Source organism: Amphibalanus amphitrite, unplaced genomic scaffold (assembly GCF_019059575.1).
Source record: "Amphibalanus amphitrite isolate SeventyFive unplaced genomic scaffold, NRLGWU_Aamphi_draft 000244F_arrow, whole genome shotgun sequence".
NCBI classification, from domain to species: domain Eukaryota; kingdom Metazoa; phylum Arthropoda; class Thecostraca; order Balanomorpha; family Balanidae; genus Amphibalanus; species Amphibalanus amphitrite.
Window position 1 is genome coordinate 626,228 of NW_024881739.1, and position 15,954 is coordinate 642,181.

Genomic DNA, 15,954 nt, shown 5'->3' on the forward strand with positions numbered 1-15,954 from the left:
CCAGAATGCAACCATGCTCAGTCTCTCAATCCAGCAGAATCCAGCATTTTCATTTTCCTACCGTCAAACACATCCAAAAGTATATCACTAAATGTGTTTTGAGCGTGTGAATTGCCACAAATCCAGACAGTTCAGGACATCCGGCGCCATTCGGGCGTGCTGCTGTTGAAAAACTCGCTGATTAGTCTCCAATGACTCAAAAACAAATCGCATTGTCGCAAAATCCCTTCTGCATGCAAAACGAGAAAGCAATTGAAACTATTAATGAGGGCACATTCGAGTTCGAAAGCCAAGCTCAGCTACATAACGTTGTTCATAGGCTCATTTTTACCCACAGCATAAATAAGCTGGGCGTGACATAAAAACATCGAATCTTAGAAAAACTTGGTGGCTACGTGAATGGAATGTGCCTTGTTTTTCGTGGCCGGAGCGGTCAGCACAAATTTACTGGTCAAAGTAATTGGTCGTGGCGCTGGACCGTGCCCGCACGCTGATGCCGGCGCTATGGTTCCCTCTGTTGTGCTCAGAATCGTTGGCTAGAATCCGGGATACAAATGGCCAACAGACACGCATTTGTACGGATTAAGGTTCCCGTCTTGACGTCTTTGCGTACGTTTGACTTAAATACGTCTTTGCGGGTGTATGTTGACTGCGCACCTTTTTACACTAGTGTTGGTGGGCCTGCACAGCTGCATTTGTCGAAAGCTCATTGTTGTTTGTACCAATAGAAAAATGATTTTTGGAATGTCTAGAAAAATTAACAGCTCAAAGATTGCGAGGGTCAGATATCAAAGATGCCTCGCCTCAACCTGCTCGACTCACGCAGTATGGGTTACAAAGTGGCATAGTGATTTTTCTTTGGTAGACGTAACGCACTTACAGACGTTATTGAGTTACATATTATGTACTGCAGCTGGTGTCTTCATAGAGCTGCAGTCATTCATCACATTCGAAGAAGCTTAGAGGACGCAAAATCATTCACTTATTAACAGCGGGGATTTCGATCAGGACCCTGGCCTGATTCCATCTGTAAGTAAATGAGAGTAATAAATAAATGAAATGAGATTCGTTTATGAAATGCATGCTCGATGTTGTCATTTTTAGCGAGTACAGATTCAATAGGTGCCATTACAAAACGGTACACTGGGCGCAATAAGCGATAAGCAGGTATGATCGGAATAATGCTATTGCAATCATTGCGAGTTTCAAAGTGAAACTTAAAGATGCACTACCACTCCGAGGCGTTCGAACTATCTTGTTCTTCTCGTCCGTGGTTCATCTTTTATTGATGCATGAGTGAGTTCTAATACACTCGTCACTTTGTTGTTAGATATATGGTGACAATTTATCAACTGATATTATAACTGATATATAACTGATATAACTGAGCGCAAAACATTGATTTCTATCGGAACACCGTTAAATATCAGCGACCACACAGTTAGCTGTTTAAATATGTCGCTGTTGTCGGTTAGACCGTGGTATCGTCCCGTCTCAATTAGTGGTAAGACCGATCCCCGGGCTAGTCCATCCGATTCTCACTACCTCCGAATTAAACTGTTCCTGGCAACAGCCAAACAAAGCGGATCACATCTGTCTCAATCTGTAATATTGAATACAACGGAATCGAGTCTATAATGACATCGCAGCACATTTGAACGACTGCTAAAGGCAGGGCTGTCATCGCATTGTGCGATTAATGGCCGGCGGCCTCAATACCTGCCCCGGAGCGGTATGTATTCCACAATGCACTTACGTTTTAGATAATCTCATTGGGTCCCAGTGTGCCGCGGCATCCACACGTATCACATCTGAAGCGTTCCACCAGCGTCCTTCCATTTAGTTTATCCAATTACGAACACCAGACATACGGAGGGGAGAAAAACTGCGCCAGCGCTGTGCAGCTGAACGCTGACAGTGACAGCGCGCTCGCTCGCTGAAAACAGGCCCCGCGGCCCGAACTCCGGCACACGGCACGGAGAGACACGCCAGACAGGCCGGCGGGAGGCGGCCATCCCATGGCGACGGAGAGACACACCAGACAGGCCGCCGGCGGGAGGCGGCCATCCCATGGCGACGGAGAGACACGCCAGACAGGCCGGCGGGAGGCGGTCATCTCATGGCGACGGCCGTCGGCCGATATGAGGCCATATTTTGAGATTACGGAGGCCGATTAAGAGCGCCGGAGGACGTGCTTAGACGGCGGCGCCGACCATTCATCGCTGCCAACCCTCCCCGCGCAGCTGGCCAACTTACCGCCCGACTTTAATGAGTTTTTGTTCAACTTTCAACCCCGGGCATTCTCTCCTCTGTCCCTACGTCCTCTTTGCACGGCCTCTTAGGTTTTTATCCTTAGCGCCGTTTTACTTTCAATTTCGACCGAAGTTTGGGTGATATTTTCTGGCATGAATTCTTCTCATGCGTGGATCCGTAAAGCTGCTCCCAGTTCTTGTGAAATCAGAGCGCTGAAAATATCTGAAATGGTCACATCGGTTCGGCTTCGGTCGCTGAACTGGCTTCAGTCAGCCCGTTGACTCGTTCATCTTGCTCCACTTCTCAATTTATGGGGCCCTTGATCGAAGGCGAACCGCAGAATTTCGACGTCGACACACGCTGGCAGCTGGAGGCGAGGCCTTCCGCAGAAAAGGCTCGACAATGTGCGACTCCAGAACGCCACGAGTCGCAATGATGCGGGTGCCAAAGCGCCTTTTTGTCACCAGCCGTGATCAGCCTCTTCTCTGTATCGGAGCTTCATAAGAGTCAGATCTAATTAGTCACATCAATGTAGGGATCAAAGGACACCGGCCGCCATTTCGGCTGGCTGCCGCCGCGTCTCCGGCCGGATTTTTGTAAAAGGCTGAAACTTTAATGGTAGTCGATGATTTTCGAACGGAGCAGCTTAAAGTTTTAAACTGGGATTGAGCGGACGGCTGTGATCCCTATTCTGAAAGGTTGACGAATGGCCTCGTCGACCTAAGAAATATGAAGAAAAGGAAAAGACGTGGCAGTGGTCCGGGAAGAAATTATAGGTTGATGAGACCACCAACCGAAAAGGAACTTGGATCAAATGCATTGATAGCCATACAGCTAGTAAAAGTAAAAAAATCGATGCCACAATGATGATGTGCGCAGTCAAGTGTTTTCCAAAAAGTTTTGTCCAAATGCGGATTTGCAAGCTAATCGTCCGATCGAATTTCACATATAAAAATATCAGAACATTCCTATATCAAGAAGCAGTCGCAGTCTTAACAAAACGTAACGTAGTACTTTTACTCAGTGGACAAACAGCTATTTCGCCGCGTCTGTACCGGGCCGGCACATCTGTAGTGTCTGCCTTACTGGTTTCCCTGTCTGCAGCATCCCCTGTCGAACTGGCCAAGGTGAGCTCATGACGGCACTCAGGTTTATGGGACCCTAACTGCAGAGTCCATTCGAGGGGCAATCTCTCAGTCCCGGGACGCTCGCCGAATGGAGCGCCCGTGCTCGTGTAACTGACCCGCTGAGCCACCGACAAATGTCTTTGTTGAGAGGATGGCTCAGGCACGACCTGCGCCGAAATCCGGCCCTGATTCCCGCTTTGTACAGCGCAGCGTCAGAGTTCAGAGTTGTGCCGGTTCAGAGCGCCGCACTGGAGCGTATGTCGGTGCAGGAATTCTAGTGTTATGACACCCGAAATTCGGGTGATTGCTTAATCAATGGAGTCTGTCAGACGGAAAATTAAGCGGCGCCGTTGTCCCGAACTTTGGCGAGTTCAAGTACAAGCATCGACAAATTCTATTTGGGAATGTAAATAATTTCTGAAATGATATGCACGCGTCTAAAACATCATTCAATTCATTTTGGTCGCCGAGATGCATCGGTTGTTGAGTTCCTGTGATGATGCTGCATCAGGTGCAGTATCATCACAGGTGATACTGCATGTGATCGCAGTATCACCTGTGATCGCACTGCATCAGGTGCGCTAGCAATACGAGTAGGTACAGCTTTTAACAAGATTTGTGACTTAAAAAGTTGCAAAAAGTTTTGTGACTTCGATTATTCATATCAGGCTTTAATCAAAGTCAGGTGGGCCGATTCTCAGCTCCTCCCTGGAGCTAACGTGTTCTTTGTAATCGCGACAAAAAAAAAACACATCAGAAATGACACCACCTCCACACCTCCTCAGCCGCGGAGAGTTGGATTAGTGGCGTTCTTCTGCATTCTGTAAAAAATGAAGAGCTTTTGGGACATCCTTTGATAAATACTCCTCGCAAATAATACCACTAAAAAGGCAGGTAAACTGCAGTTTGAAGGTTACGGTACAAAAGCATCATACTCCATGTATAGGCTGGTGAAGCAAAATCCTATGACATGACCAATTAACTTCCCATCCTCCTTCGCCCAGCATCTCTATTCTCCTTCCTTCTCCTTCTCTCTACCCTCCTTTTCTCTCTCTCCCCCCTTTCTTTTTTTTTGCTCTCTCTCTCCCTCTCTCTACCTCGTTCTCTTTCCATCTCTCTCTCCTTTCTCATACCGCTCATCCATTTTTTACTTACGATGAGCAGGCGCGTAGACGTTCAGGTAGAGACAATCCTCGCTCTGATTTTTCAGCTGCGCCCGGAGCCGCTGTGTTCTCTCGAACGCCTCGCGCGGCATGTTCCTCAGCGCCTCCTCCCTGTGCTCTGCGGGCAGTTTCTGAGGACACACGGGCGCCAGTTGTGTGGCGCTCCTCACACCGGTCCCCTTCCACGGCGCCAGGGTGCGGGTCGGAGAGAAGCGGTTCGACCCGAGCGGCGGCCGGGCGTACGGCACGCCCAGGAACACGTTCACGGGGAGGAGGGCGGGCGCTCCCGACACCTGATAGCGCTGGAACGAGCGCAGGAAGCCCTGCAGCTGGCCGTACTGGGTGGTCACCAGCCGGCTGGCCACGGCACCGCTCACCAGCGCCAGCACCAGCGGCGTCACGCGCGGCACCACCGCCACACGCACCATGGCGGCACCAGACTCCGCTCAGCGGCGGCGACACGGCGGCGCGACACTCACATCACCGGCACTCCGCGGCGGGTCCAGCACTCCTCCGTCATGGACACCCGGGCGGCTCCCTCCGACGACTGGCGAGCGGACCGCCGCCGCCGCCGCTGCGCCGCGCCGACCGCTCCGTGACGTCACAGGGACGTCATCAGAGGATGCAGGATGCCACCGTGACGCTGGAAATGACGGATAGCGTCATGTCAGGTGATGACGGTCGTGTGTAACCGTATGGAGAGAGCACTGCCCTGCAGCCACTGGTCAATCTGTTTATGCAACACGCTGCGTTATGGATGCGAGCGAAACAAGTACAGCTGAAGAAAGTCGATATTTTAAAACACCCTTAGGCCGAAAAAGTTGTGATACAAATAACATATTTGATATTTAACCATCGTCCGCCTTAAAAACAGGTGCACCAATAGGTAATGAGGCTTCGGGTTTGGCGTGTTTTACACTTTCCATTTCGCTTATAAAATAGGATAACTACAAGCACGGGTATTTTACTCCTCAATCAAAAGGAAAGGAGAAAGCCGTAAAGTGCACGGCATGGAGTTTAGTTTAACCTACTCGGAAACGATCTAGCATTGATGCATTGCTCTTCACTGACATTTGGCGCCTAATTGAACTTCCCTTCAGTAGCTCCAACCTCCCTACTCAAAATATTCTAAAATATGGGACGATATATCAGCAGAGTCTGAGGCAAATTGCCTGAGCAGCGGCGCTCGGGCGAGCGCGGGACATGTCACGGCTTTGAATAGTTTCTTCACATCATGAGCGAGCCGGGTCCTCCGAATCCAGTCGGGGTGAGCTATCCCGTTGCAGCTTTGGCATACCAAGTATCCCGCTTTCAGCCTTCGACATTTGCTGGTTTTAAGATGGCATTTGCTTTCATATAAATTATATAATTATTATGCATACATAAATATTGCAAGCTAAGTGTGCGTCTTACGAGTTCGCGCTAGTATAATAAAATAATTCTGCCCCTGTATCGGCCCACTACGTTAATATTTATTTGCTGCAGACAATGCATATTCATTTGGAAATTGGCTGCTGTTCAATAATTTATGCACCATGAAATTCCCACCATTCAGCTCAGTTATGTTTGCTCCGTACTTTGCAGAATCCACGCTGGTTATGCAGATGAGGACAAGATAGAATCGAAGCGAGGGAAATAGGGAAAACAACAAAGACAGACATGCAGATAAATTGATAAAAAATCACATGGGTTCTTTTTTTCTGAGACTTTTTTTTTGCGTGCGTCTATACGTAGGTACTACTGGTATTTCTTACTCCAGCTCTGTGAGCTTTAGCATGTGCATGTTTTCCATGCTCTGCTTCGTTCTTTTATCCCACTCTCAGTTGTATGTTTCCCCGCTCTCGCAGTCCTGTGTTGCTCCTTTCCTGTTTTGCTCGTGTTGTTGGTCTAAATAGCTGCGATGTTAATGAGTTCGAATCAGATAAATGGAGTGGCAATCTCCAGGTCCATTCGATATATCTCAATGTAGTGCCAAGCGTAGCTGTCACATTATTGCTCTAAACTGCTAGAGCCTATTTGATGACCCGTTCTAGCAGACAGCGCTACGACTGACGATTCAATAATTCATTAGGGGAGGGCGATACTGGCCCTCTTGTACAACAGCATTACTACCTACTAGACACGGACGTGGCTAGTTACAATGTAGTGCTCCAATAAAAGGTAACTCATACCCTAATCGCTGGTAAATGGCAGTTTATGCGCCAACGGCGTATAAAGACTTTTATCGGTCGTCGCCAACTTAAGCGCTTGTCAACCTGCGGCGGCTGAGCCGGCGCGGCGGCGCCGCCGCACCCGCAGTTGACGCAGCGGGTTCCATGACAACTGAACCAGTGACAACTGAACCAGGACAACTGAACCAGTGACAACTGAACCAGGGACAACTGAACCAGTGACAGCTGAACCAGGGACAACTGAACCAGTGACAACTGAACCAGTGACAACTGAACCAGGGACAACTGAACCAGTGACAACTGAACCAGTGACAACTGAACCAGAGACAACTGAACCAGTGACAACTGAACCAGTGGACAACTGAACCAGTGGACAACTGAACCAGTGGACAACTGAACCAGTGGACAACTGAACCAGTAGACAACTGAACCAGTGACAACTGAACCAGTGACAGCTGAACCAGTGACAACTGAACCAGTGACAACTGAACCAGTGACAACTGAACCAGTATGACAACTGAACCAGTGACAACTGAACCAGTGGACAACTGAACCAGTGACAACTGAACCAGTGACAACTGAACCAGTGGACAACTGAACCAGTGGACAACTGAACCAGTGGACAACTGAACCAGTGGACAACTGAACCAGTGACAACTGAACCACTAACCAGTAGCCCAGCGAGCAATTTTACTCCGGGCCCAAGCAGGCTGAAGTGCGGCTTGCCCGAGATTTTTAGTCGGGCTTAAGTCGGCTAGCGCTTGGACTAAAGTCGGCTAGCGCTTGGGCTAAAGGACACAAAAACGCCGACTAAAGCCTATGCTCTGCCGGAGGTATGCCCTCTGGGCCTCTCGGCGAGCTCAGGACAGCCGTTGTTTAGCCCTAGTTGTGCGACGTTTGGCGTAAGCCCGATGTAAGCACTAAGCCCGAGCAGTGAATCCATTTATATACCGGAGATTCCTCTGGGCCCAGGCGGGCTGAACTCTGCCAAGCCCACGTTGCGTGCCCTGTCTGTCCCGAGTACGTTAGGCCATCAAAGTGAATATTATTTATACGTTGCTAACTATTCGGGCGTCCCAGGTGGGCGTAACGGTTACCACACCAGTTCGCGACCACCAGGCTCTGTCAGCCCTGTCAGCCGCCGTACGGCTCTCGGACGGACACTCTAATAGATCGGACACAGATCAATTGGCAGACCGGCAGATTGGCACAGACCGTCCGTCCAGCCACGCGCTACCTTACATCTATACAGCGCAGTACGACGTTAGTTGTCCACTGGTTCAGTTGTCCACTGGTTCAGTTGTCCGCTGGTTCAGTCGTCCACTGTTTCAGTTGCCATACTGGTTCAGTTGTCCACTGGCTCAGTTGTCACTGGTTCAGTTGTCACTGGTTCAGTTGTCACTGGTTCAGTTGTCACTGGTTCAGTTGTCACTGGTTCAGTTGTCATACTGGTTCAGTTGTCACTGGTTCAGTTGTCACTGGTTCAGTTGTCACTGGTTCAGTTGTCACTGGCTCAGTTGTCATTGGTTCAGTTGTCACTGGTTCAGTTGTCCACTGGTTCAGTTGTCCACTGGTTCAGTTGTCCACTGGTTCAGTTGTCCACTGGTTCAGTTGTCACTGGTTCAGTTGTCCCTGGTTCAGTTGTCACTGGTTCAGTTGTCACTGGTTCAGTTGTCGCTGGTTCAGTTGTCACTGGTTCAGTTGTCGCTGGTTCAGTTGTCACTGGCTCAGTTGTCACTGGTTCAGTTGTCCCTGGTTCAGTTTTACTGGTTCAGTTGTCCCTGGTTCAGTTGTCACTGATTCAGTTGTCTGCCTACCGACGCAGCGACAGGCGACGCAGAGCCAGCAAAAAAGTCGTTGTTCGCTGTAGTTATTGGTTTTAAGTCTTCTACTGGAGTCTCACTGCGGCAGCACGCCTTGTGAAACATTGCTGGCATCCAGGTTGGTGATTACGTTCCGACATCTGGGACATACTCTCTGCTGATGGCAGTATAGACCTAGACGCGTTGTCTCGGTTTACCATCGCCTGGGCCCTGGTTGCGTGCTTTTTGTCGCCATTTTCCCGCTCTACGGCGTCGGTCGCCACCGGCCGTTCATGCATAGGGGAAGTTGGGGCAATGCCGGAGTTGGGGCAAAGCCGAAATTCGAGATATTTCGAAAACCGTAAGACATGGATGCCACCTGTCAGTGATGCTCTGAAGCTTAAGTGACTACAATTATCGCATGTTTGTTACGAGTCGTCATTCGGAATACTTCGACTGTGAGGGCGCCAAGAGCGTTTTCAAGGTACGTTTCCCTTGTACTACATGCGCCTTTGAAGCTGCATTTCTTACTCATTATGCTACCGTTTGCCTGGCCAATTCGGTCAAGTAATCTTTAGCATGTCTTTGCATAAGTGTGTTGCCTATTTGAAATTTATACAGCACGTTGAAAAGTTATGGGCCTGCAAATGAAAGTATGGCAGGCTGGGGTAATGCCGAAAACGTGCGATTACGCACGTGTTAAAAGCACGCTACGTGGACTTTACTGCTGTAGAATAGCAACGCGTATTTTTAGTCACACAAATTACACTTTCAACCGACACAACGGCCTGTTACCTATAAGGAATGATTTACCTGGCATGTTCTTATTATATCACACAATTATAACTTCCAGTGTGCACCGCGTCCTCAAGCTCTTAAAACGCGTGTCAGCTTTGATCAATTCTGGATAAAGTTTGAGATAAAATGGCAAAACATCAATGTCGGCATTCCCCGTAGATCATTTCTCCCATTTTCGGCTTTCCCCGCAGTCCGGGGCAACGCCGAAAAAGTCACTTCTTTGATATTTTTAATTTGTGCGCTTAACGGTATGCGAATTCATCAAATGCGCCTGGTATGTTTGAAAGGCAAAAGACTGGCCTCTCGAATGACGCCAACAAGAATAGCTTATGTTGTCTTCCTTGCGTGCTACGGGCGTCAGAAAAAAAGTCTTCGGCGTTCCCCCAACTTCCCCTACTCGTCGAGTTCCATTTTGCCCCCATATTCGGTGTATGACATGCGAGGCACGCTGCTCTGACCCAGGCCCGGGCCTGGGTAGGGCCGCGTCCCCCCTTCTTTGTTTCGCTCCCCTCCCCTACCCAGTGTTGTCGCAGAGCGTCGTCCCGCCCCGGGAGTACGGATTGTATGGGCGTCGTGGCTCAGGTGTAGAGCGCTCGCTTCTCACCCGGGCGACCCGGGTTCGATTCCCGGTACAGGATCGCTTGCGTATTTCGCTTGGATGGGGTAAGGGTGTGTTACATGATTACCGTGAGGGGCGAGAAACGTTCTTCCTTTCTCTCTTTCTGCCCGTACCAACAGCAGTTGTTCCCGGCCAATTACCGGCGGACATTATACCCGCCATAGCCCCCGCGACGTGTTCTTTATTTAACTGCAGATGATTTTCCTGCTGTCACCGGAGGTGGGTGGACTCACGGGGGCTGGTGGACGTTGTGCCCGCCGAACTGCCGGCATCCAAGAGTTTGGCACCGACTCTCATTATGGCAGTTACCGGGTTTAGCCGTACGTTCCCGGACTAGTAACGGGTACGGCACTGCTCCGTTCCGTCCACATGCCGTTGGTTACGTCCCTCCTTGCCTTTTCTTCATTTTCGTTTCAGCATGCTGCTGTTGGGGGGCGATAGCTTTGCTTTCTGGGCGGCCCGGCGTTGCACGCTGGATGCGTCGATATCTCGCCGCAAACTTGCGTGTTTTGTAAGACTTAATTGTCTTATGGTGGTGGCTGTACCCGATCCGGTAAGTTCCCGGAATGGCGGAGATATCTCCTGCCGTGATATATTTCCTGAATGGCGGAGGTTGCTCCTAGCCTGGTATATTCCCGGAATGACGGAGGGTGTGCCAGCAGTGTTATATTTCCGGACCGGCGGAGGTGGCCCCCGCCGTGGTATTTTTCCAGGATGGCGGAGGATGTTCCCGCTCTGGTCTATTCCCGGCATGGCGGAGGCTGTTCCCTCCACGGTATATTTCCAAGATGGTGGAGGCTGTTCCCGCCCTGGTGTATTCCCGGAATGGCAGAGCTTGTTCCCGCCCTGGTATATTCCCGGAATGGCGGAGGCTGTTCCCGCCGTGGTGTATTCCCAGACTGGCGGAGGCTGTTCCCGCCCTGATATATTCCCGGTATGGCGGAGGCTGTCCCCGCCGTGGTGTATTCCCAGACTGGCGGAGGCTGTTCCCGCCCTGATATATTCCCGGAATGGCGGAAGTTGTTCCCGCTCTGGTATATTCCCGGATTGGCGGAGGCTGTTCCCGCCCTGATATATTCCCGGAATGGCGGAAGTTGTTCCCGCCGGCCGCCGTGGTGTATTCCCAGACTGGCGGAGGCTGTTCCCGCCCTGGTATATTCCCGGTATGGCGGAGGCTGTCCCCGCCGTGGTTTCTTCCCGGAATGGCGGAGGCTGTTCCCGCCCTGATATATTCCCGGTATGGCGGAAGTTGTTCCCGCCCTGGTATATTCCCGGATTGGCGGAGGCTGTTCCCGCCGCGGTATATTCCCGGAATGGCGGAGGCTGTGCCAGCCGTGGTATATTCCCGGATAGGTGGAGGCTGTTCCCGCCGCGGTATATTCCCGGCTTGGCGGAGGCTGTTCCCGCCGCGGTATATTCCCGGAATGGCGGAGGCTGTGCCAGCCGTGGTATATTTCCGGACTGGCGGAGGTGGCCCCCCCGCCTTGGTATTTTCCCGGAATGGCGGAGAATGTTCCCGCTCTGGTCTATTCCCGGAATGGTGGAGGCTGTTCCCACCCTGGTATATTCCCGGTATGGCGGAGGCTGTTCCCGCCCTGATATCTTCCGCAATGGCGGGGTTTGGTCTCGCCTTCGAGTTTCCGGGGCGGGTTGCGTATGTTCGGGTCCCGCTAACCGTGCGTGTTCACTCTTTATTTCTTCATTTGTATACATGCAGCTGAACAGATTCATTCCAATGGAGTCTACCGTCCTGATGAGATAATCGACAGTTACGGCGGAGCAGCGGTGAGCTCTTCTCTGCCGGTTGGCAGCGATAAGCCCATACAGTGCGGATGATATTGTATTGTATTGTATTGCATCGTATTTACATTTCAGAGTGATCCACATACAACGTGCGTGGCGATTACTGCTCAGAATCCATATCCGCGGTTGCTTATCTAATCATTCAGAACATTTGCACATTCACTCACGGCGGGAGGCAGCTGCGACAGGTGAGGTGGCAGGCTGTTCAGCAGAGCTGCAGCGCGATAGCCGAACCGCCGCTTGCCCGTTTCCAGCCGCGGACGGGGAAGATGGAGGAGGTGAGCTTGCCTGGATTGTCTCTCGCGGGGATAGCGCTATTAGCGACGAACAGGATTGCTAGTTGCTTGGGTTCTCGGCGCTGTAGGACCTTGTACCTATGTGAGGACAAGGGTGTGGAAATCGGACATACCGCGCGGGGAAAACCACCCGAGTTTTGTTCGCAAGTTGGAGACATTGTCAACTTTACTGCGACCGAAAATAATTCTAGCGGCGAGTTACGAATTCCGGACACATATTCACTAATAGGTGTTACCGGTCGAGCTCGGTCAGCTTCTCTCACACCACGATCGGCTTCTTGCGTGAAGGCTTCCTAACAGCTTTTACCGGCGGGGCTGCGGTCAGCTCATAAGTATCACGCCGTGGGTGGTCGGTCCGGTCCCTATCGTTGGTACGATATAACAACTGTTACTGGCTGCCGCTTCCGCCGTGCGCGTTACTGTCTTTGGTGTGGCCCGTGAGCATGATCCAGCTCAGCTGGTCGGCGGTCCGCGAAGGTGTATACTTTGGGCATCTCCTCTTAGCCGGCTATTGACGCTGAGGACTGACTGCGATACAGATACAATGTCACACCGTGTGGTTCGATGGGTGCGTTTGGTTTTGCTTTTGCCCTGTTCGCTTCAAACAGGGCTGATGTTTCCAATTGCCTTTACATCTATTCCAAATGACCACCCTGCATCTGTCCACCTCACATGATAATGTGCTTTTATTTATTCTGCTTTTGGCATAGTATGTCGGTGTACGATGCTCCCACGAGTTCCTAGTGTCGTACCGTCCTCACTGCACTTCTCAAAGTATTTCCTTCGCTAGTGCCCCTGGCGGCGATGATGGCACCGCGGGGAATACCTATCGCTGTGTCTCATGCATTTGTCTTCACTGACGTTTATGTTTACCTTTGTTTCATGGCACATCGGGCATGCCGAGAAACCCTCTACCGGTCTGCGTCGACGGCGGGCTCAGGCCGGCCCCGCCGCGCTTGGTCACAATTCGCGGACGGGGCTGGTTGCGGGGTACTGCTGCACGGAGCGGGGCGCAGCTTCGGCAATTGCCTCAGCCGCCTCCCACTACGGAGACGGTGCCTACCCAAACGGTGCTCAGCGCGCGGGTAAACAGCCGGCGTCACCTGGTCCACGAGGAGGTCGGCGGGTGATGCTGGATGGCGGACATTGCGATGCAGCGACAAGCGCTAACTCATCGTGTCATGCTACCGCTGCCGTTGCCGCCCCCTACGGAGCAGCTGCCGCTGCCGGAGATGCACACTGTGCCTACGCTGGCCCCGCTACCTACCTCCTCTCTGATCGCCACACCACCTCTTTGACTTCTATACCGCGACACGACACCGTCGTTCTTTCCAGCCGATTCCTCTTTCTGTGGGCGACTCGGTTGCCATCCAATAATTTGGATGGCACGGTTTCATCGTCGTTAAGCGTCGTAGGCAATACTAACAGCTCCCCCTCTGCGGTCGCTTACCGACATCGTCATCTAAATCGCCCGCTTTTTATGTGACACTTGACCAATCAGTTCTGTTTTGAGCTCCTTGTTTCTTATTAATTGGTTTATTCCGCGATGATGGTAGAGGATTTCTGTCTCGCTCTCAGAATGTTTGTGACGCTCGGAGCGTCCCCTGGTGCCCAGTACAGGCCTGCCATGACATGCCTTGGAGTCGCGTTACACGATTGTGATCGTCTCTTCCGGCTCCCGCTAGGTGATACTCCGGCATCCCAACTCCGGCATCACTCCGGCTGGCCCGACTCCGGCATCAAACTGTCTCACTGCTCCACCTGGCGCGCGGCTCATATACGACATCCTATCACGGTCTGCGGGCCCCGACACGGCGGGATAGCACGGTCCCGGCCGCGGGTGCTCAGTCATTACTCTCATGACGTCTTAGGATCGTTGTGTCTTCCGGCCGTGGGTTCTCGTGGTATGACGCGAGCAACCTGCGAGCTTTGCTGTCGCACAATTCATCCAGACGTTCGATACCGCATCACGGGTCGCGGGCCCCGCCGCGGCGCGTCGGAATTGGTCCCGGCCGCGCGCGCTTGGTGTCGCCAGCTTTTACTCTCAGCGTGTCTTACGCGGAGCTCACTACGGCGGAGCCGTTGTATCCGCTGGCCGTGGGCTCTCCTGGCAGGAGACGTACGGATCTGCAATACTTGCTCTTACACAATCAATCCAAAAGTTCGATGCCTCATCACGGGTGGCGAGCCCCGACACGGCGGGACAGAATATGGTCCCGGCCGCGGGCGCTCGGTGTCGCCGTCATTGGCGCTGGTCTTCATCTGCCTTGCGGCGGTACCTCCGCCGGTGTGGGTCCCTGGTGCAGCTCGGCTCAAGTTCGCACTGACGTCGCCCAGCCCGGACTGCGAACCCCGGCCGCCTGCGCGGCGACAGGTGGGCCGACACGGCGGCCGCCTGGGGGCGGCCGGCCGCGGTCTCACCTGCTCGTCTCTGCCCTGGGCCGGGCGACGGTTCCCCGCCCGTGCGGCCCCGACACGGCGGGCCCCCTGGGGGCCCGGCCGCGGGCTACCGCACGGCAGCGAACGGGCTCGTTGGCGAACTGCACGTCCTTCCGGCTGGCGTCCCCGATACGGCGGCTGCCCTAATGGGCGCCGGCCGCGGGGCCGCGCGGACCGTTCTACGTGTTAACATTTGTTTATGTATGACATTCAGACAAGGCGCTTTGAGATAAGCTTTTGCCTTTGCGCCTGTCTTATATTTTGTACAAGTTCAGCCCGTATTTTTTGTTTAATAAACTTGGTTATGATGATGATGATGATGACGTGCCGCTAACTCTGCGCCCCTCATTTCATCACGTTGGTGTGCGTCGTTCATGTCATATCGCGGCGCACGGGCGCCGTTCGTGCTCACTCAATTCAGGTGTATGATGTGGTGGATGTGTATCGTCGCATTTCATGTTATGTGATGTCATGTTATGTTATGCCGCGATGTGTACATACCCGCTCCATCTGATGGTATGCGACCCTAGTCGCGTGAGCGTACCTCTCTGTCCGGCTGTGCCCCGGGCTCGTGTACAATCCAGACACCACTACCAGCCGCGTCGGCCCCGACACGGCGGCTACCCTGAGTGCCGACCGCGGGGCCGTCGTGCCTGCCCTCTGCACCATGTGCCATCATCTCTACCGCCTATCGCGGTCGCGCGGCGCGGTCTCCCAATTGTTCGTTGCATAGTTTAAAGCATATCTTAGCGCACGGGCGCCGTTAGCACTCACTCAATCATGCTGTGTGGTGGACGTGTCTCGTTGTGTTTCGTATCACTTCGGCTTGTGAGCCGGTTCGCTTCGTTGTTCCGATGCCCACGTCGGGTGCGTGGTTTTTTTTTCGCCCGGCTGTGCCCCACACTCGTGTATTTAACAGCAGGCCGCGTCGGCCCCGACACGGCGGCTACCCCGAGTGCCGGCCGCGGGGCCGTCGTACCTGCCCTCCGCGGCGTGTACCGTCACGTTACTACCTCTCCCCGTCGCGCGCCTCGCGGTTCGGTGGGGTGGTTGGGCTGTTCCACCTCTCCAAAAAACGGACAAAATACAGCCCCGTTACACACTATGACAATGTTTTTTGCAAGCGCGAGGGCGGCGACGGATAAATGGCAGTTTATGCGCCAACGGCGTATAAAGACTTTTATCGGTCGTCGCCAACTTAAGCGCTTGTCAACCTGCGGCGGCTGAGCCGGCGCGGCGGCGCCGCCGCACCCGCAGTTGACGCAGCGACAGGCGACGCAGAGCCAGCAAAAAAGTCGTTGTTCGCCCGCCGCCACCCCAACGCCTCCTGTGCCTTGTCTGATGTCTGTACTGAAAGCGCCGCAATTGAGAAATTTGAGTGCTCTTCTGAAAGGTGGCTGATGGGCATATGAATGCATTGTTCGAAGGGATCAAATGATTGATTTATTCCGAATCCGTTCTTAGCTAGGTGTCGCAACTTACG

At 52.7% G+C, this 15,954-nt stretch overlaps 1 protein-coding gene across 1 annotated transcript in view; it reads right to left on the minus strand.

Annotated features, from left to right (window-relative positions):
• The window catches only part of LOC122386226 (neuroligin-2-like), a 152,409-nt gene that overhangs the window by 68,119 nt on the left and 68,336 nt on the right, over positions 1 to 15,954 (minus strand). Inside the window, exon 2 of the mRNA XM_043375222.1 lies at positions 4,536 to 5,186. Within this exon, the coding sequence (XP_043231157.1) occupies positions 4,536 to 4,971 (436 nt within the window). The 5' untranslated portion in view covers positions 4,972 to 5,186. The remainder of the gene's footprint in view (positions 1 to 4,535; positions 5,187 to 15,954) is intronic.